General features: G+C 46.0%; 1 protein-coding gene across 2 annotated transcripts in view; it reads right to left on the bottom strand.

The window, feature by feature from the left end:
• Nucleotides 1–21,927, bottom strand: part of Abcc4 (ATP binding cassette subfamily C member 4) — a 210,971-nt gene that overhangs the window by 18,046 nt on the left and 170,998 nt on the right. For both annotated transcript variants that reach the window (XM_038310408.1, XM_038310409.1), the window contains 2 exons: nucleotides 14,609–14,764; nucleotides 5,761–5,850 (listed from right to left, as the gene is read on the bottom strand). In XM_038310408.1, coding sequence (XP_038166336.1) covers nucleotides 5,761–5,850; nucleotides 14,609–14,764 — 246 coding nt within the window. The remainder of the gene's footprint in view (nucleotides 1–5,760; nucleotides 5,851–14,608; nucleotides 14,765–21,927) is intronic.

Raw genomic sequence — 21,927 nt, 5'->3', positions numbered from 1 at the left:
TCACTGAAGCTATCACGTATATCTACTTTAACCACAGCAATATTCTACAGTGGGTGACAACCCATGGAGAGGACAATGCAATACCTTATTGCCAGTCTATGATATACTTCTAGTAATCTATCTTTGAAAACTTGAATAATAAGTTGAATAATAAGACATCAGACTAGATCACTGGGTTGTGGTTCAGTCCTATGAAGATTTGCTCCCTGGAGAAATTTTACAAAGGCCAAACTTGGGCTATCCTTGAGAGTTTCAGATCAAAGGGTTCATACACTTCATTCAGAGGGCAACAGATTGATGAGTGGGCTCTGGGGTTAGATCTGAGATACCCAGGCTTGTAAGGCAAGCCCTTTGTCAACTGAGCTATCTCGCTAGCTCAGATTTTAAATTTGTAAACTGAAAAATGTAAACCTAGCCGGGTGGTGGTAGTGCATGCCATTAATCCCAGCACACAGGAGGCAGAGGCAGGCAGATCTCTGTGAGTTTGAGGACAGTCTGGTGTATAGAGTGAGTATGAGAACAGGCTCCTAAGCTACATAAAAACCCTGTCTCCAGAAACCAGAAAAAAAAGTAAACCTTTAAAGCCTGAGCTTAAGTTCCACCTGGCTCTGCCAGTGACGAATTCCTGACTTTTCCCTGTCTCAGCTTTCTTACCTGCAAACGAAATACAATGTTATCATAACCCAGATGTCTATCTCCAAACACTGCCTGCTGGGATATAAAATGAGTCACCACAAGTATTTACAGCAGCGCCTGCTACAGAGATCAATCGGCGCTACCTATTACTAATAATGCCGTCACCCGGCTCTCCTCATGTTCTGAGGTTTACTGCACCGACTAGTCTGCATTTTGAATGCATAACCATTTACTGATGTCCCAACTTCTCCACAAGAATTCCAGCTCCAAGTGGGAGTGTTCTGTCTATCTTGATGATTACTGTAATAGTTTAAGAATCTACAATGCCTACATAGTACGCCCTCAATAAAGAACTGTCTGAACACATGACGAGTCATTAGAATGTCTTGTCCATATCTGTTTCTACAAACTAGAGAATAAATTCAAATGAATATATATACTTTATATAGAATGCAATCACATTAAATGACATTGTAAAAGAAACATATGGCTTATAAACATTAATTGGTCCCAGGATATCATACTAGTCACATTTAAAATATGGAAAGCATCTTAAAACTATAATTTCAGGAAAGTTGATCTAATTATAGTATTCTAAACTGTTTATTTAAGTACAAAATAGTTCATATCATATTTTAAGTTTGGACAAACAATGAAATACACAAAATTGTTAATGCTCATAAATTCTCTTAAGTTATCATTACAAACATCTTCCCTACTATGCGTACCGCATGGAAGACATCCCAGAATCCTTTGCAGATTGACAGGAGCGTTAGACTCTGCTTCCCTCTCTTTGAAACTTGCTATGGTAATCTAAATGAGAAACGTCCCTTATAGGCTCACGTGTTTGAGTGGTCCCCAGTCAGTGTTGCTGTCTAGGGAGGCCATGACACCTTTAGGAGGCACAGTCTTGGTGAAGGAGGTCACTGGGGATGGGCTTTGCGGGCGTGTAGCCTCCTCCCAATTCCTGTTACCTTTCTGTCCACTTCCTGTGTGTAAACGGAAATGTGATGGGCCAGCTTCCTGCTGTCTGTTCCATGCCTCCCTTGCCACGACAGATTTTATCCCTCTGGAACAATAAGCCAGAGTGAGCCCTCTCTTCCCCCAGATGCTTCTCATTCGGGTGTCCGGTCACAGCAACAGAAAAGCAACAGACAAACTTACTGATGTTACATCAAGAAAGGCTGCTGTGGTTGGAAAGAGAGCCAGAGATGCAATCACTGAATGAAGCCACAATAGAGCCCAGTCCAGGAAATCCACGGATGAGGAGAGATGGGCCATGCGTGAAAAGTGCTAAGTCACACACTTCCTGATGGGTGCTCACAGGTGCTCCATGCCTTCGCCATGGTCTCCTGTAGTGATATTTTGTTGTGTTCTGACAAATAAGGCTTGAGGATCAGAGTGCAGGGCTAAGCCACTGGTTAGCCAAGGAGGCCAGGCAGTGGTGGCTCACACTTTTAATCCCAGCACTTGGGAGACAGAGACAGACTGATCTCTGTAAATTCAAGGCCACCCTGGGCTACACCAGATTGAATTAGTCTAAAAGAGAAACAGAGCCAAGTGGTGGCAGCTCACAGCTTTAATCCCAGCAGTAGGGAGGTGGAGACAGGAAGTGGCATGCCTGGGTGAAGAGAGGAAGATAAGGTGGTAGGAGACAGGAGATCAATGCAGCCTGAAGACGCACTCTGAGGAATCAGAGACCGGATTGCCCCTCCAGTCTTAGCACTGGCAGAGGTAAAAGGTCTGTCTAATGGCTGGTCTCTCTGCTTCTCTGATCTCTCACTAGTTCCCCGACTAATACCTGACTCCGGGTTTTTATTATTAAGGACAATGAAAATTCACACGACAGAGAGATGCACCGCATCCTAACAGATACCATCCATGAGCATGCTGCAGACCCAGCCTATTCTTCATGGTCTGTCCCAGGGTCCATGCTATTTACAACAGAAATAATGCATGGCCAATGCACTGCTGGTTTTAACTGCTGTGATCAACTGGCAGGCTCCATCGCTAGCGACCACCTCTGTCTTCTTGAAGAGCTGCCGCTGCTTCCTGGACGCTCCAGTAGATACTAACAGCAGCAATGTTTCTCCAGTTATTAGCTTACATTCAGAGGGAACTTTCAGCATATCCAGAAAGTTAAAAAAACAAAATGAACAATATTCATAAGACAGTCTCTCTTCTGAAAGACAAATTTGTTTTTTTCCCCTTCTGGTATTAGTAAGAAATAAGAGGGCTTTAAAAACACAGCACATTTTCTTTCTACTTGAGGTTGTTAGACAGAGATGGCAGTGCTCTCTGAAAGACCCTCAAGTGAACCCCACAGGCTTGGACTCCCATCTGCATTCACATCACTGACAAAAGGGTCAAGTGTTTGCGTTGGCCCCTCCTCCTCCTCCTCCTCCTCCTTCTCCTCTCCCCCCCTCCTCTCCCTCCCTCCCTCTCTGTCTCTGTCTCTCTCTCTCTCCTTTTTCTTACACAGGTTATCATTAAGTTCATAGACCCTCAGTCAGGTTTTAGTCTAACAAGAACAGCCAAGGCCATCAGCTTTCCCACCATTCACAGAGGCAGAATTTGCTCTGGTTTAGAAGCACTATAAAGACAACGCCACAGAGAGAATGGAATACAGCAATTCAGGGAATCTGCCTGGTTGCTTCCAGTGTACTTCCCGCCCCCCCAAACACACACACACGCACACACACACACATACTCACTTCCAGCATACCTCCCCAGACACACACACATACACACACACACTTGCTTCCAGCATACCCCCCCACAGGCAGCTGAAACTATATCATAAATACAATATTGATTCTAATGTTTAGAAAATAGCCTACTCTGCTCTTTAAAAATATTAATTAGCAAGGCAAAGTGTCGCTAAAGAACCCCATGACAGGGTGATGCCATACTTCTCTCCTGGTGCACAAGGAAACCCAGAAGCAGGGCGCAGACCCCCGCCATGCTTGAGCATTGGTCTGTGTCTTTTCTCATTTCTGTTTACAGCAGCCTCAGGTGGAGTGCGAGCACAGGCAACCCTCGGGACTGTCCAACGCTTCTGCCACCTCTTTTGTCATATGCGAGAAGCTACGAAAATTTCATTTTGTCTATAACAGACGAAAATAGGTGTCAGGCACCCAAGTTTGAAGACGCCTTTTGACGGGACTGGGTCTCAATTAGCATTTCTTCACCGCTCATGGAACGTTGTATTTCTAAAGTGATTTTACTATCTGAGGATCTCTGAAGAGAAATTTAAGCTCTGAAGCGAAGAGAAAAAATGATTTACTAGTAATTCCTGTTTTCTCAGGGTGTGTCACAGGCTTGCTGTTGCTTCGTCCTGTCTTTCCATCCCCGGTGAGCTCCGATGTGTAACTGTTCTTTCCCTACATCTTAGAACTTTCCTACAGTAAAATCTCACAGATGGATGAAACCGGAGACCAGCCACCATTCCGGTTAGAGTTGGAGAAGAAGAGCTGGCCCAAGCTGGGAAAACAAAGTCCCCGCAGCTGCTGGGAAGCAGGGTGGGTGTGTAATGACTTGGCACTGACAAGCCTTCAGATGGCAGGAAGCTGCCAGACCTCCAAACTGGTGTGCCCACAGTCAGAACCCATCTTTAAGCTAAAGATTTCAGAGCGTACCTGAAAGGGTGACAGGGACGAATGAGCTACCTTAAAACATTAACCGCTGATGACAGCGAGGAACTGATCCCTGAGGTTTTGTGTTTTCTAGTTTTTGGTTTTTTTTTTAAGAAATAAGCCATGCTCCCATATTGATTAAATGCTTACTTTTTAAAATTAAAAACGAGCTAGGTCTTAGGAGGGATTGTGGCCTACGATACGATTTCTATTATTAAGCAGCTTACAATTAATTTGCAGAACTAGAGAGAACTTGCAAAATAATTATCTCTAAACATATAAACCAGAAGCAACTTAATGGTCAAAATCCTCGCCTCTGTGGGAAAGGAATCCTCAAGAAGCGGTCTGCAGGGACGCACTACACAAATAATAAGAAAATCCTCCCAGATTAAAGGTATCAATACAGAAACGTAGCCAAGGCTCCAGGAGTCTGAGCTGGACTCCTGGTGGCGTCACAATGACAGGGTTGTCAGTAAGTATCACTCCCGTAGTCCATGTAATTTGCCCTCACAAACACCTTCTTAGGAGACTCTGAAGCACCGTGTAAATATGATCTCACTTCTCGTTCTGTTAGTAATGAAAACAAATGCCTCATTTTTCCTAGATGCTCCCCTAAAACGGAGCAGTGGGGTAAACGGCTGTGGCAGAGTCTGCGCCTTCTGAGCAGGACTGCCCACCTTCATCCTCTCAGCTGACATTCTCCCGCAGGGGGAGCGGGTGGCCTGGGCCGCTGGACCATTGCAGATCAAACCTTCTGTTCACCTGGATGCAATTCTGCCCTGAACTGCCTCGGCCCTGCACGTGCTCGGCCCTGCACACAGACCTGGGGGTCTCAGGGAGGAGCTAGAGTGGACAGGGGAAGGCTCGTGGAAGGGGGACTCGCTCTACAAAGCCACAGGGAAGCCACCACCCACGTTAGAGGCAGATGTTGCAGATGTTAGTGGCTGCTGCGGGGTCACCTATACTTCTGCCTGGACAGTCTCATCCATGTTCTGTAAGCGACCTAACAAACCCACTGGTTCCCCGGGGGGGGGGGGGGGTCTTTGGTGGAAATGAACTCTGTTTTAGTCTTGGGACCATATGAATACCGAGTGGGTAGATATTTTCTATGCGTCTGCCCCAGGGAGAGTTCTCACAACAGTGGCGCAGGCTCCTTAGTCACTAGGAGAACTTGAGCTTTGTGAAGGACAAGTAAGATCATGTATTGACTGAGGCAGCTTTTGGAGCAACACAAGGTGTATTATTTTGGACTGCCATCATCAACACATACTCTACACCCACCCAGCTCATTAATGCTCCCTGAGGTGTCAAATAAAGAGCCAGGAGCTCCCACCAGCTCCCATGAAAGGCTTGCTCTGAACACACACACATATGCATCACATACGTGATAGAGGTCTGAACACACACACATACACATCACATACATGATGAAGACGGTCTGAACACACGCAACACACACATCACATACATGATGAAGGAGGTCGCTTACCTCTTCTAAGGCGTTCCACAGTTCCTCATCGGTGTGCTCATTGAAGGGGTCCAGGTTTTTCCGCATTGTTCCAGTGAACAGAACAGGTTCCTAAAAGCCCAGAAGAGTGAATGGCATCTGACTTTCAGAGCAGAAAAGACAAGTGAACAAATGCACCAAAGCTCACTACAATCATCAATTCTAAGGTTTCACACACTTATTTACCAGAGGTCAACTCTATTATAATTTCCCCTCTAACAAAAATGTGACACAAAATATCTTCTTGGAGCTCTGAACACTAGCAAAGGAAACTGTGGCGGGGTGCCATTTTAAGAAGGGAATGAGGGAAAGGGGAGTTCCTGTTGCTGACAGCTTTCCTGGAAGTAAACACAGATACATTTATTTGAATGACAAGACATCAACCGAACTGTAAAAATTACTTGCCAGTCCTGATTAGGATTCTGGAAAACAAGAAACAGCATGAATAGTTGAAGCTTATGCTTGAGGTGAAAACTGTTCACTATTTTCTCCTTTGATAAAGCGTCTTCTGGGATCGGAATCTCTCTGAATACCTGTCGGGACGCGTTCTATTCTTTGTTCAAAGAGGATACCAGCTAATGGGGCCAGTGACACTGATGGGAACGGCCCCTGAGGCTGCATCAGCCAGTCCCCACACCACCTTGCCTGGCACCAGGGTTACCTGTCTGAATGCAACCTCATTAACTTCAAGGGCAAGGTCACCTGAAACCCATTGTGGAGCAAGGGTGGCAACACATCTTCCATTCTCCTGTTTCAGGAGGAACAGGAGGAGCCCACAGGGAAACTGCTCTTGAATCACAGGCTGCCTTCTAGATTTAAAGGGAGCACCTGTTAGGTAGGCTTAGGAAGGCTGTGCGGATTTTCTTCTAGAAGGGCCCATCAATCTCATAACCTAGACATGAGTAGAGGAGAAGAGGCCAATTGGCTGTTCTCAGTGAAAGGCACAGATACAGAAATCAAGAAGCCACAGCTCTTCCACGGGTCCTGGAAACTCTGCCTGGGCTGTAAACGTGGGAAGTCACCGAGCCTTGAGGCAGGGACAGAGGACGAGGAAGAGGAGGAAGAGGTGGACTTTTCTCCAAAGACTGATACTGTCACTTGCCTCTAAATTTTAGACTGGCGACAGAATATGGATGTAGACGTTCAGTGCTGTACCACTCCCAAATACGTACCGCTCAGCAAAATCCCCAGGCTAAATGACACTATCCTTGTACTTTATTTGTGCAAAGTTGATTGGGCTACCTTAAGAAATTTGAAAATAGCTACTGAACTGAACTGAACACAAAAGGCTTATCTAAGGTTATGCTTAAAATTACAGAATTTACGGAAGACTTAAGTAGCTGCCTACATATGGTGGGAATTTATCGGGAATAAACGCCATTCCACTGACTTCAAATTTAAAACACACACAGAGACAGACACACATACGCCCTCTCGTGCACAGTGAGTGTGCGTACATACACCCCCATGCACTCTAACAAACCGCACGCACGCACGCACGCACGCACACGAGTCACGATCGGCTCAGAGACTCCAGGAGAACAGCTGACTCCGCTCCCCTGCTCACACGAGGTCCAGACAGCATGCCGCCATCTACCATTCTTCTCCATGCTGATGTTCTCCTCACGCCACCATAAAAGCTCAAGCTCAACACCATGGCTGCTATGTCACTCAGGGACCCCAACTGAGTGGCTCTAAGGATGAATGTATGAGGAGCTCCAGAGGTAAACATGGTCAAGGAATCAGTCATGCAAGAAGTGAGAGATGGCCTCGTGTCTATACTAAAGACAGGCCGTTTTTCTTGTCCTGGATAGCTGAGACTACTTTCCGGCTCCTCTCTGACAGCAAAATCCCACAAAGCCAATATGTCAGGTCTAGACTAGGGCATGGCCTCCTAGACTCATGATGCCGTCCTGAGCAGCCTTGTTCATGATGAAATGTTCATAATTAGCACAGGTAGAATGGCGTTTTGGTGCTCTAGAGAGCAGCCAAGAGGAATGCACAGCCTGGTCCAGTGCCCCGTCTCCTGACCAGGTCCTCCCGCCTGTCTCAGCCACACCTTCTCCTTTAGGAAGCTCCTTCACATGGACATACCTGAGGACCAGTGAGAGACCCTTCACAGGCCATGCAGAACACAAACACCTGCTCTATCTTGTGTTCTAAATGCCAGCCTCAGCAGAAGGCCCTTGGGAGGCTTGACTATCTCCAGACCATTGTTCACTAAAATAAGGGTCTCAATTAAATCTATACTATCAATTAAAGGGAATATGGGGCAATCTCTCATGCTTATTTAGCAATATTAGAAGAAAATAAAAGAGCAATTTTCTTTGTTACGACACGCTGGATATATATTTCATAAGTAAAATTTCATCAAGACTTGTTGAACAAGGAGAATGATTTAATAAAGCATTAACCGGTTGAAACTATATTTTCTCTAAAACCAGCAGGCGATTTGTTCACAATGGTTGTTTTACTATGCCAACATATATTACACACGGTGCTCACTTCCCTTATGCACCTGCCAAATAAAAAAGCCCTAATATTATCTCCAGAAGGTCATAAAAGCGTTCGCAGCAGACACACACTGAGAGAGGCGATAAGGGTCAAGCCAATTTTCAGTTCTGATAGGTATTATTATTTAAAGTGCCCCACCTCCATGCAATGAAGTTCACAATCGAGGCTTATAAATAAAAAGGGCTGTAAAAAAGTTTGCAGGCAGAAGATTTCAGTGTGGGGATCAATGGGAGGAACAGACAACCGAATTTATTAGCATTGGTGCCCTTTCTCTGATGGCAGTTTTTAATATGGGTTTTATTTATTAGCTAGCATGATAAAATTAGGAAAAGAAATAAATGCATGTGTTCAACACATCAATAAAATCAGAAGACGAGTATCAAATTTGTTTCTGATCATCCTCAAGTTAAAAGTTTTAATCCTTTGCGCCCCATTCAGTACCAAGTTTGGCTGTTCCTCACCCCGTGGCTGGCACATCACCCCGGGGTGGCCCGTCTAAGTGAGAGCATCTGGAGTAGTAAGCCGATAGTCGGGAGACTTTAGGCCTTTTGAAAGCATTGACTGCAGGCCAGGCCTCCATTATGTTAGGGAGAAACTCAACCCCTTAAACAGCTTCAGACACTTAAGCCAACCAGGGGCCAAGACACTCAAAAATGAACAACATAAAGTTCAACACTCACTTAAATCTTTTTGGGGCACAAGCTAGGAAACACCCCTGTCCTAAAATCTGTACTCAGCAGGAGATGGACTGCTGTTTTTATGTGTCTCCCAAGCTCCCTTCTTCTCCAGACCCTTATTTGGGAAGCATCTTTCCTGGTCTCAAAGGTGGAGTCACCTGAAGTCACTCAATCTCAGGTCCTCTTTTCTTCTTTGTATCCTGTAGCCTCTGAATGAACCGATCACCATGCATTTTCAGAAGAAAAGAACATTGTTCGCCCACAAAGGAAGAAGAATTTAAGTCCTGTAAAGTCGCCTTTAAATACAAAAAGGTCACCAGCTCCAGGGAGAAGTGCCTCGGGTTTTTAATGAAGACTTCAGTGTGCAGGAACAAAGGCAAACTGCATTAGGCTGGGATCCAATTGTATTTCTTTACTAGTAACAGCGAACCTTCCCTCTTCTCTTCACACACGCGCATACAAGTCATCAGAAAGGGGCCTTAAGGAGACACACATCAGCTCTGCAAACCTTCCCCCTTTTCTCTTACACAGACACAGACACACACACACACACACACACACACACACACACGTCATCAGAAAGGGGTCTTAAAGAGACACACATCAGCTCTGCTTAACCTTTTAAACTCATTAAAAGCTCGGGGGAATAAAAAAAGAGTGGGCTGTTTAAAAAGCACCTGGCCTTTTTGTTTTGGTACAAACAAAAGGAATCTATTAAACATACAAAAAGAATCTGTTTGATCATGACAGAGATTCTAGCTGCAAGTGCACATCAACCCCTGTTGTAAACGGGAAATTTGCGGCAAAATTGCCCTTTGGTTGAAAACATTTCCTTTGTGCCAAAAAGACAGGGCTCTGGTTAAGAAATTCCATCCAGAAAAAAAAAAATGAAATCTACGTTTGCAGATGCTCTCTGATAAACTATTTCCGGAAGCCAGGTTCATTTTGGGACTCTCTTCTGCAAAGTGGGAGGGGTACAAAGGAAGTCCAGGTGTCCACCACCTGATCTGCTCCAGGTTACAGGGGTGGCTTCACAGGCTGCCTTCTCAGCTCCGCCCTAGTTCACCGAAAGGGGCTGCAGGCATCCCGTCCAGACCTGTCACTGCTCTTGGGAACCTGCTTGGTCCTTAACCCCTATTTCTGAACTGCCCCTGGGAGGTTCAAGGAAGAGGGGACCTTAACCATTACCCAAGGGAGGAGCTGACAGGAGATCAGGAAGCTCCTGTTCCCAGAAGATGCAGGCCTGGTCTCTCTGGACCTGCCACTCAAGCAGGACTCCACTTTCTCTTCTGCTTCACTTGAAGCACAATCAACTGTGGCTCCTGCCCCTTTAGGGAAGTGGGCAAAAGGCGAGACCCTGGGAATGCGAAGATGGCTGTGGCCATGGCCGAGTCCCCTGGCGCTCATGATGCACAGAAAATCCTGGTTTCTGCAATGCTTTTCTTCTTGTGCTCAGTGTCACTTGAATTTTTCTGGCAAAACAACCTTCACAAACCAGTCTTTGGGAACTGCCTGGCCGTGCCAAGATCCTGGGGAGAAGATGCCTGCTGGCTGGCTTGACTTGACTTCTGACTTTATTTTCTTTGGCTATAGTTTTGGGAGCCCTTTCTAGGTAGGGCGTATAGAAAGGCAATGACTGAAGTATCTGGCCAGACATCATTTCATTACAAACATGCATCGAGAAAAGGAATGCAGAACTTGCTGGTGCCGAGTTCTGATGCTTCTACTATGTAAGATAAGATGAGGCCAGAATTCCCCTGGCCTCAGTTTCCTTCCTGGCCCTACTTGCCTTCTAGGGAGGCTACGACAAAGGTTCCCGTTCCCCAGGGTATTAATAGGCAGCAGGCAGCAGTCCACCCAGGCAGGGCAGCGGGGCACAGCGTTTTCAAAGGGCAGGCGAGACCAGTGGCTCATGAAATCAATTTTGTGGCTCGTGATCATCATTTTGTCTTTTATATGAACTAGACTAGAATAAATAGAATAGAAAATACCATGGCACAGGGTGGAGTAATAGTGCATTAGGAGATGTTTGTTTCTGGGCAGGTGTGTGTGGAGGCATACACGGGACCCACAAGGTGTCAGGATACAGTGTGGAGCTTATCCTGTTGGCCACGGATCCCAGTTTAAACCAGTAAGATCCAGAGGATCAGGGGATGGGACTGTCTCCAAACTCCTGATGAACCCTGGCTCCACAGCTTCTGTGCCTTCATTTCCAGCTCTAACAAATGAGGATGACAACAGAATTGTTGGGAGGGTTGAAAGGTTAGGAAGAAACATGAAGGAGCCCACAGACATGAGGAATGATGTCTCCTGGTTGGCTGCAGAAATGTGAAGGGTGTGGGCGGGGTAGAGAATAAACACAGAGGGTCTCCCGTTGGCTGTCCAGTATTAACAGGAGACCAGACATTGGAAAGCCTTGTCCTTGCTGTCCATCTCTGAGAAGTATCTGTGACGTTTGGGGGAGTCTGATGACTTCTTTTTTCCTGTCTCACTAACTTTAATTTATATAAATAATCGGATTTAAAGAAAACCACCAGGGATTACAACAGCATAAACTGAAATGTATGAGCCAAGTCTTTCTAGAATGTGTTCTATACCTAAAGGCCAGTATTCTAATCCTTAATAATAGTTACTATTTCCTGAACATTCTTAAAAACCACATGCTGGGCCACCTCCGTGGTCTTGTGTAGTGGCTCTTTCATGAGGTGTCTGTGCAGGAGCTAAGCTTCTGCGGCTAGGTGAGGTTACTTCATGGAGGCCACCCACTCCTGGCCGTGGGAGAAGGATGGACATACAGGATGTGTTGACATTAAGCACACACCCTGAAAGAATTTATTCTGGGCGCTTTGTGTGCTGCACGCTTTCTCTGCATTGTTTCTTATATCAACCAACTTGCATCTGGGAGACAGGCATAGAGAGGATCTGCGCCCTACAATGCTTCGTGACCACGGTCTACAAGGATGCAAAGCTCTGTTAGCACCGTTTTGTGAGCGCATTCTCGGGAGCAGATCCACAGAGCATTTTCACAAAAGGAGGGTGGGAACTCATGGAACAGAACCAAACCCAGTGATGTCAAGGTGTATTCAGTCTTCGCTCAGATGTGCTTCCAAAACATTCCCGGCGGAGCCAAGAATCATCTAACGCTGCTTCTTTATTTAGAGTTCTTTTATGTATACGAGCACACAACATTTCTTATTAAGCAGCATTAAAAGTAGCATGGGGCACGTTTCTAGAGCCTTTCATCTGCAGATACACGAGTACTTTACAGACACGCCTAAGACCAGGTAAACAAATCCTCACAGATAGCATTGGGGTCTGAACTCCATTTCTACTGTAGCCACACTTCAGAGAGCCTTATGGGAAGGGAGACTGCTTCCACTTTTTCTTGTCCTTACAAGGGTTGTGTTTGGATCTTTAAAAGAGCTTGTCTGAATATATACACAACATGAAGTCTGCCCCTAAATCACTGAGTTTTTTACTATTGCTATTATGAATACATGTATGTGAGGATGCACATGCACACATACACGTGTGCTGGGGTGTACTTGGGGAGGTGAGAGAACAACTTTTGGGACTGGGTTTTTTCCTTCCAGCCCCATGGGTAAAATGAGACTTGAACTCAGGCCCTTATGCTTAGCAGCCGTCACTCTACTCATAGAGCTGTCTCGCTGGCCCTTCCCCTTTATCACTTCAAGGCTCACAGGTCAACAATACTAACTGCCACTACACTTTTTCCTAGTGGTCATCAACAATCGCTGGGCTTTTGTTTTTCTTAGAAGCTTAATCCCTATATCCATTAGACAAAGCTACTCCCATCCCAGCCTTCCCTAGTCCCTGATGGACGCCATGCTCCTGTGTCTCCATGGAGTTGACCAGCCCTCAAATGCACAGAACCATTTGCTCTCTGTTTTTCTGTGACTGGCTGGTCTGAGCTTTTAGAGTTTTTACTCATGTTGCAGCACGCATCCGAATTTCTTCCTCTTGTAAAACTGAGAAACTTCCTACTGTTTGTATAAGCTGTTTTGTCTTTAGCTATTCATCTGTTGATAGATACTTGGGTGGTTTCCACCTCCTTGTTACTGTGAATGCCACTGCTACAAACACAAGTGAATGACTATCTCTGCCATACCCTACATATATATATATATATATATATATATATCATACTATATATATGCATATATTTGCATGCAGACACACACGCACAGACACACATGCACACACAGACATGCGCGCGCGCGCGCACACACACACACACACACACACACACACACACAATGGCTGGATAATGTGGTAGTCCTATCATCCGTCTTGTGAGGAGTCTCCATGCTGTGTCCTACACGGGCTGTATCATTTTACATTCCCACTAGCAGAACGCAGAGTTCTGATTCCTCCACAACCTCATCACAGTGGAGTGGCAGTTCTGTTATTTTACAGGTCAGCGTAGGAAGGAATAGATGGAGGGGGTCACAGACTCAGAGCCCACAATTCTCCTTCTCCCAGAGTGTTAGGTTCTCTGTCTTTTATAATAAAACAAACAAACAAAGGCCCATGATTGGTGCACGCTCAGAAAGCAGGGCTGCTTGGCCTTTGCCTTCGTCTCCTCTCTGAATTCCTCACGTCAGGGATGAGTGTGCGTGGGGGAGGGGGAGAGGTTCCTCAGCTCCCCTTGATGGACAGATGCTTACATGCCCAAATTGAAACCCCAAACAGCAAGCCTGGAGTTGAATCCATGCAAGCGTCCAAAGTGGGGGCAGGAGGAAGCCATCAGGTTGCACAGCTGCAGGCGGCAGGCCTGTGGGGTCAGGCCCCATGCTGCTGTGGCTGTCTACCTAGAGGATAGTAATTACTCAATAAAGACTTTCTGAATTATGCTGGGAGAACTAAAAGCAACTCAACAAGAAGCTAAAGTAAACTAAGAGCTTCTGGTGTGTACGTAATCCAGTCTCTAGACACTGCTTAGCAGTCTTCCGCTGTGAAATAGCCAAGCAAAAAAACCCGGGTCAGCCCAGGAGGAAACAGCAAATCAAACCTCTATTACCATGGCGGCCTTTGTGAGGCACCCAGCATGCACTGAGGTAGCCTTCAGCACAGTTCTCAGAGGTAACACCATAGCGCCCTGCCTTTCCAGGTCTCCCCCAGGACTCTGCTCCCTCCCCAGTTAATGTGCACATTCTGAGAGTGTCTACACAGCCTGTCTCTGCTCCACAGACCTTTGCATGGAGATGACCATCCCCGAAAGGGAAACGGGGAGCTCACTGCCTACAGCAGAAGTCCCTCATTGCACTTAGAGTCTTTTGACCACTAAATATTATTTAATTATCAGTGAATAAAAGTGTAACACCTGCAGAAGCTGAATCCAGAATGAATCTAGGTAAGAAGTACTGATCTTCCCCAGTCTGTCTATCTGTCTCTGACACAAGCACACACGTGCACACACACAGCACCCCCCGCCACAAGCGCCCCCACACACGTGAGATAGCTATGAACATAGCTGTTAAATGCTGAATTATGTCTTATTGGCTGTTGGTTAAAGGATGAATCCTTTCATCCAATTAAAAAGCAGCAATAAAACTAAAAGCAATTAAACTTCAGTACCCCTGCAGAAGAAACACGTGTGGACGCTCTAACTTGCATACCTGAGGTATGATTGACATTTTCTTCCTTAAATCATGAAGTCCAATTTCAGTTGTCAAGATCTTATCAATCCAAATTTTCCCCTCGGGTTCTGACAGTCTGAAAAGGGCCGAGATGAGGGAACTTTTTCCAGCTCCTGTTCTTCCCACGATTCCAACCTATAAAGAAATCCAGAGGACAGCACATTAACCATATGTAACCGACCTAGGCGAGCCGTTCATTTTCGAAGGTAAATTATGAAACTTTCTACCGTGTGCTGTTTCTACCTAAAAGTTCCTCAGCCTCAGCTCTGCAGTTCTTCACAGTGGGCACTGACTGGATGCCGAATAACATCCCTGGGGTGTCCTTTCTAGATGTCCCTAGCAGCATCCAAACTGTGGGGACCTGAAATGTCAAGTCTTGGTAAAAAGTGCCCCTGGGTAAGACCCACTGGGTACAGAAGAGTCCTATGAATGTTAGGGACTAACCAGTAGCATCCTCAGGACGTGATGAGAAGGTAGATTTTCATGAGTATCCCTTCCAAGGTCTGGGTGCACAGAACCTTGGGAACTGCCTGGATAATTCCACAGAGGAATTAACGGCTCATTCCAGAAGTGTTATGCATAAAGACGTATCATTTCAACCAGCATCCTATCATTTACAATGGATTCATCTTTGACGGAGAAACTAAACGGCTTGTGGTTATTACCTACTTGGTTATGCTGTGGCTCCAGAGGAAATACCTTCAAATTTGCAAATGCAGGTCTCCGCATCTTAAAAGACGGTAACCAGTAGCCCAAACATGCATAATGAGATCAACAACAGCAACATCAACAAACAGCGTTCGCTATTTACACGGCTCCTTTCATCCGAGCAGTTCAAAAGGCATTTTACAAACCAATTAATACTTACAATTGCCCCTTGGGAAAGATTTGTGTGAAGAATCATTCCTCTTATTAAAGTTAGAGCAGAGAGAAATGAAGGGCACTGACAATAAGATCAAAGAATCAATATAAGAAGGGGATTGCTGGTCAGGGAAAAACTGAACTATAAAAGCTGGCTTTTAGGGGTGTGTGAGCAGAAGACTAGCCTTTTCTCCGGGGAGCCGGCTCAACTGGTGATAGCATCCAAAGAGATGACATCATTCTTATTAAAGATTTGGAGTCAATGAAGAGCATAGACATGCTTTCTATGACTTGCAAATTAATGCAGTAAATTAAAAAAAAAATACCTCACCATTCAAACAGGAAGGAACCAAACTCAGCCGCCTCCTGGTTATATGCTGGGGATTTCACATCCATTGTCAATTTGAATACTTTCAAACACAATCTGCAACTGCCCTTCAAAAAGTCTAGAGAATAACTACAGGAAACGTAGCTTTAACTAAGTTTTTGGAATCCCTGTAGCTGTTATCTATTCCACGGAGGCGCAAGCTGACACCCTGCCGAGGGCTGGATTTTGTACCAAGCTATGTCTCTGCATACTTATGTACGATTCGCTCATCTCTGGATCTCCACGTATACAAACTGCCACATGTGAAGACAGAGGTAAACATGTTTGTGGACAACCTTTGACCCAGTGGTGAAAACCTGAATCTCTGCAGTCTACGAGGGAAGAGCCGAGAGACAGGGACTGCTGAGGCAGGCTGACAACAGAAGGAGGAACTCCGGACTTAAGGGGGGATAATTTAAAGCAACACAGAATGCTACTTTTTCCCATCAAAGTAAAAAAACAAACAAAAACGATCATCTGAAAGACTTTCACGAGTAACTGATGGATATTCATAGATGCCAATGGAGAAGGAAACCACCAAGTTTATGGAAATACCACAAAGTGACATATAGACATGGTCCAATCTTAGCTACTTTCAACTGCCTGTTTTCCCAGCTTACACAAGGTTGATCTCTAACAATCACAGCAACACGCTAGACTTTAGAAAAAAGGTGTGTGCGTGTGTGTGCGCGCGTGTGTCCATGAATGAAGGCATGTGCATGAGAGGGTGGGTACCTAGGAGGCAGAGCCCTGGAAGCTAGAGTTTCAAGCAATTGTGAGCTGCCCACTGTGGATGCTAGGAACTAAACTTGGGTCTTTCAGAAAAGCAGTATATGCTCCTAACAGCTGGGTCATCTCTCCAGCCCCAACATGTTAGACTTTTTATGTGGATCAATCTTCATAGTCCATGTTCAGTAGGACCGATAGCTAATGCTCCATTCAGCACAGCTGCTGCTTTGGACTTGCCCTCAGATTTCCTAGCTTCTTCCCCACAAAGATGCTCTCATTGCCCATCTTACTTCCAGCAACCTCACAGGCAGCCTGACTTCAAGCTCCAGAGATCCTCTGTTTCCTAACACGATCCCTCTGTTTTTAACTCCCACAGCCGACTATAGAATGCAAGGTCACATTAAGAACAAATAAAATAAACTCATCCCAATTAAAATCAGTGCAATCAATTTGCGAAGTGAGTAAACACTAACCTTGAGTTCAGCGTGCTGACAGAATGACGCTTAACATGTGGATGCATGTGTGTGCGTGTGCATTCGTGGTGTGTTCCTAAGATGGAAACTCAGATATCTAAACGATGCTGTAGCCACTTACTATTTCATATAAATATTTAAGGCAATGTAAGAGTACACATGGTTATTTATTGTGTATTTGTGTATGTTTCAGCTGCTTACAAAATATCTTTCTGTTATAAACAGCATCATGTCAACTATCCTTGAGGCTACGCTGTTACAAACAACCTTAATTATTTCCCTAAGGTAAGTCCCTCGGCATGGAACTACTGAGCAACAGGTATAAGCACTTCAAAAGAAGATGCTGAGTCTTGCCAAGCAGCCTCCAGAAGCAGGCTCTTGATCTCCACTGGCACCCACAGCCTTGTGCATCCCCACCCAAATGCTACAACTTTGTTCTAATCAGCAGTAATGTGATTCCCAAAGGAGAATTCTCCATTTGTGTCTCACTAGGAGCAGAAGACCACTGTTGGCGTCTTGCCTCCCATCTTTCCGAGGCTCTCTGGGTACCCCTCGCAAATGCAGCCTCTAAGGCTTCGCTCTGCTCCTGGTGTTGCACCCAGGAAACAGGTATATGCACACCTGACTGACTTGTCCACCTTTAGCTCCACAGGACCTCCTCCAGGGTTCCTGCACAAGAGCCTGTGTGCTACACACTTGGCACACCCGCCTAGCAGGTGGAAATGAGTGTGAGCCCGCCTTCTAGATGCCTTTCACACTCATTTCTATCCTGCTGATATCACGTGTTTTTCAAACGTCTAATGCGACCGACCACTCCATCTGTCTCTCATGTGGCCATCCCCACTCCTAACGGATTCCCCAATACTTTTTCTTTAAACATCTACAAACTCCGTGACATACTATCTTCAAGCGACTCCAGGACCATCTCTTAAGGCTCCACGAATTCTCCCAGATAAAGATGCATTTTCTGTCCTGTCCTTTCCCCAGACATAGAGGACTTCCACAGAGAGTGAAGGGTTCAATCTCAGCTTGAGGGAGTTCTGAAATCGCCCCCAACATGTTCGTGTATACAATATGCCGGTCGGTGAGGACAGACCTGGCAGGTAAGTTCCACAGTCATGACCAGGACAGTGAGGGGGACAACCGCTCACTTTGATGGGGCAGACAGGTCATGGGCTATGAGCAGCTAAGTCACCTTATTCCTGGATAATGATGGCCAAACCTGGTCACGCATCTGCTGTGTTGATCTCTGTGCTGGGTACTGCAAAGGTGAGGTCCTATGACTTCGCAAAGCAGAAAACTGAAGGTTTTTAAGAGCCTGTGAACCCATCAGGCACACCTGAGCCTGAGGGATGAAACCCTGGATCGATCTGTGTCTTACACACTGCGTGGCGAGCTCCCTAGCGTGGGGAGGTGGGACAAGATCAAGGTCCTTGCTAAGCAGAAATACAATAGTCACAGGACAAACTGGCACTAAGGCACAGGCTAAGAGAGAAGCCCGAGGTGGACAGAAAACCTGGAAAACAGAATAGAACTGGTGTCCGATCTAGGGCAGGGGAATGACTTTTAAAAATGTGTGCGTTAGGGGTTCGAGGTGTGCCAACATGTCCCACGGCACGCGTGCAGTCAGATCATGACCTGGAAGAGGCTGTTCTATCCCCTCTGCCACCTGAGCTCAGGGCTGGGATGAGGTGAATTCAGATCAATAGGCTGGGCAAACACCTTTATCTACCGAGCTATCTCCTGGCCCTTGGTTTACTCTTACATGCCATGAGGGGATGAAAAGAACTCAAATCTGGCAGTTCCTGGCCTACTATAGAATAAAGGCCACTGCTCAGGGATGGCTGGATTGTGTGTAAAAACAGTCCTGACAGAGGTCACCGCTGGAAAGATGCAAATCCATGCATGAACACATGATCAGGAAGAGTCAAATTACCTCATGGTAGACAGAATTTAAAACTGAAAAAAAAAAAATACTCCAGGAGCATGCCTTTAATCCTCCCTGCACTCAGGAGAGGCAGAGGCAGGCAGATCTCTGAGTTTGAGGACAACCTGGTTTACAGAGTGAATTCCAGAACAGCCAAGGCTACACAGAGAAACCCTGACTCCAAAAAAGCAAACAAAAAATACACACATACACACACACACATATACATACATATACTAATGCAAACACACACATATACATACATATACACACACATACACTAATGCACACAGACACACATATACATACATATGCACACACATACACTAATGCACACAGACACACAGCCTAGAACTTTAGTCAAAACTCTCATGAGTTGTCCCAGAAGAGGGTGAGGTAAGCCATGACATCAATTTCAGGATATAAAAGAAAGTTTCATAGAAATCAAGGAAAATTCCTCATGAGACAGAACACTTAGCTGGAGGGTTCACTGAAATGCTAGGTCTGAGCCAGAGTATCTGAATTGCCACCAAATTCCTGGCTGTGATGCTTCAGGCTCAGCTAGGAATAAGGGACAGGTTGGGCAAGCGGGAGCTCTGCATAGGAGAGAGAGGATGGCTCTCGGAGAAAACATTATGTTAAAAGAGAGAGAAGGCAGGAAACTAATATTTCTGCACATTATAGCAAGGTCTGGCACACATCTGTAAAAATGTATTATCAAAGTAATAGCTTTGGGCAGGAAAAAAATAAAAAGATAACACACCCAAATCTATCTATCTACTCTCTCAGATGATCAAATCAACCACAAAAATCACCTAAATGAAAAAAATGCAGTCAGTGTTTAGGTGCTAACCCGGAGGCCCAGGGTGCTCCTGATCTTAATTTTGTACTTTTCAGAAATTAGGAACCTGGTTAGTAGTGACCACAGTTTCTTCTTTACTGTAACTTCCGAGGATTTCGGAGGATGTCACTGAAAGGGAACAAAGCTCCATCTCTGCTGTGCTGGCACAGTCCTATGTCCGAGCCTGAATCCAGCACTGAAGGGGCGGTCAGCAAATGGGAATATATTTAAGGAGAGAGAACCCCATTGTGCGCAGGCAAAAGAGACATTCCATGAGGCAGCTGCCTATGTAGGCAGACTTTAAATGTACATAAACCAAGGCAACAGCTACTTGGGGTGGGGTGGGCAAGACACAAGTCAAAAATTAAGTCATTGCAGATACAGTTCAGCCTTCAAATTTAATTTCCTCCCCAACCTTTTAGCATCTCAGGTGATTCTACGATTTGGTGTTTTTGTTTTTTTGGTTTTTTTTTTTTTTTTGTTTTTGGATCTCAGAATACAAGTCTGGGGCTATACATTGTTTTCTAAGTTGTTCAACAGTTTCTTATATAATTCATCATTTGTGGCTCCCAGGGAACTGACGACACGTCACGTGCCAATTAAGAGAACCACGCTCGCCACATCAGATCTGATAAGTATGCCGTCTGCGCGCAAGCAGACACCCTGTCAGGACACCAGGCGAGGCTTGGCTTTCATCAACGCTGAAGCTCGTGTTTTACCCACACAGTCAGCCACCCCATCTTCAGACCTACAAGGAAGCCGTGGAAATAATTAGGATCGGGTTTTTGCCAAGCGGCTTGCTAAAGCTGCTCGTGGTATACCCTTTGGGCACCAAGTCGTACATTTATCCTTTCATGTCACAAGGGTATCCACTCATTACATCACAGCTGTGATTAGGCTATTAAACGGGCTGGGGGGGACGGAGCGTTTAAAAAGGAGCAGCTTGAGAAGTATTAACACTCCCGGGGCTGCGTTGTGGGGCAGTGGCAGAACGCTTGCCTATCGCGTGTCCATCCCTGCATCCAATCCACAGAAGCATTAAAAAAAAAAAAAAAAAACAAAGGGAGCAGGGAAGGGGGAATCTCCCACGCCCGTCTAGGAAAAGGGGCTGTGGACAGAGTTGTCTTACGAAGTGTGTTGTTACAGGCTTCTTCCTGCCTGCGTATTGCTTCTCGGTCACTCGTGCTCACAGCCAGCTGTCATCAGAATCTAGCCCGTGCCCTGCAGAATGTCATTTACTGGGGAACAAGGAAGAGCACGGCATGTTCCCTAACCTCCAGAAGGTCACTGAGATACAGATCTAGAACCGAAAACCATTCCACAACACGCACACACACACCAACCTGCGGCAAAATACACAGGTGTATTTGTCTTAGTTACTTCGCCAAAACTACCCTGATAGAAACGGATAGAGAGGGAGGTTTTGCTTTGGCGGTCGAGGTTCCAGTCCGTCATGACGGGAAATTCAGAGCAGTAGGAACATGAGGCAGTTGGCCACAAGGCCTTCACAGATGCGACACAGAACAACGGCTGCTTATCAAGCTCCATTTCTTCTGTCTAAACAGTCCATGATCCCAGCTCAGGGAATGGCATCGCCCACAGTAGATCATGATCCCAGCTCAGGGAATGGCATTGCCCACAGCTGTCCAGTCCATGATCCCAGCTCAGGGAATGGCGTCGCCCACAACTGACCAATTCATGATCCCAGCTCAGGGAATGGTGTCACCCACAGCTGTCCAGGCCAAGATCCCAGCTCAAGGAATGGTGTCATCCACAGCGGACCAGTCTATGACCACAGCTCAGGGAATGGCGTCGCCCACAGCTGTCCAGGCCATGATCCCAGCTCAGGGAATGGCGTCGCCCACAGCTGTCCAGGCCATGACCCCAGCTCAGGGAATGGTGTCACCCACAGCGGACCAGTCCATGACCCCAGCTCAGGGAATGGCGTCACCCACAGCGGACCAGTCTATGACCCCAGCTCAGGGAACGGAGTCGCCCATGGTGGACCAGTCTATGACCCCAGCTCAGGGAATGGCGTTACCCACAGCGGACCAGTCTATGACCCCAGCTCAGGGAATGGCGTCACCCACAGCGGACCAG

This window comes from Arvicola amphibius, chromosome 13 (assembly GCF_903992535.2).
Source record: "Arvicola amphibius chromosome 13, mArvAmp1.2, whole genome shotgun sequence".
In the NCBI taxonomy this organism is placed as follows: Eukaryota; Metazoa; Chordata; class Mammalia; order Rodentia; family Cricetidae; genus Arvicola; species Arvicola amphibius.
Note: the sequence above shows the minus strand (reverse complement) of the source record. Positions and strands in the feature narration are given on the sequence as shown.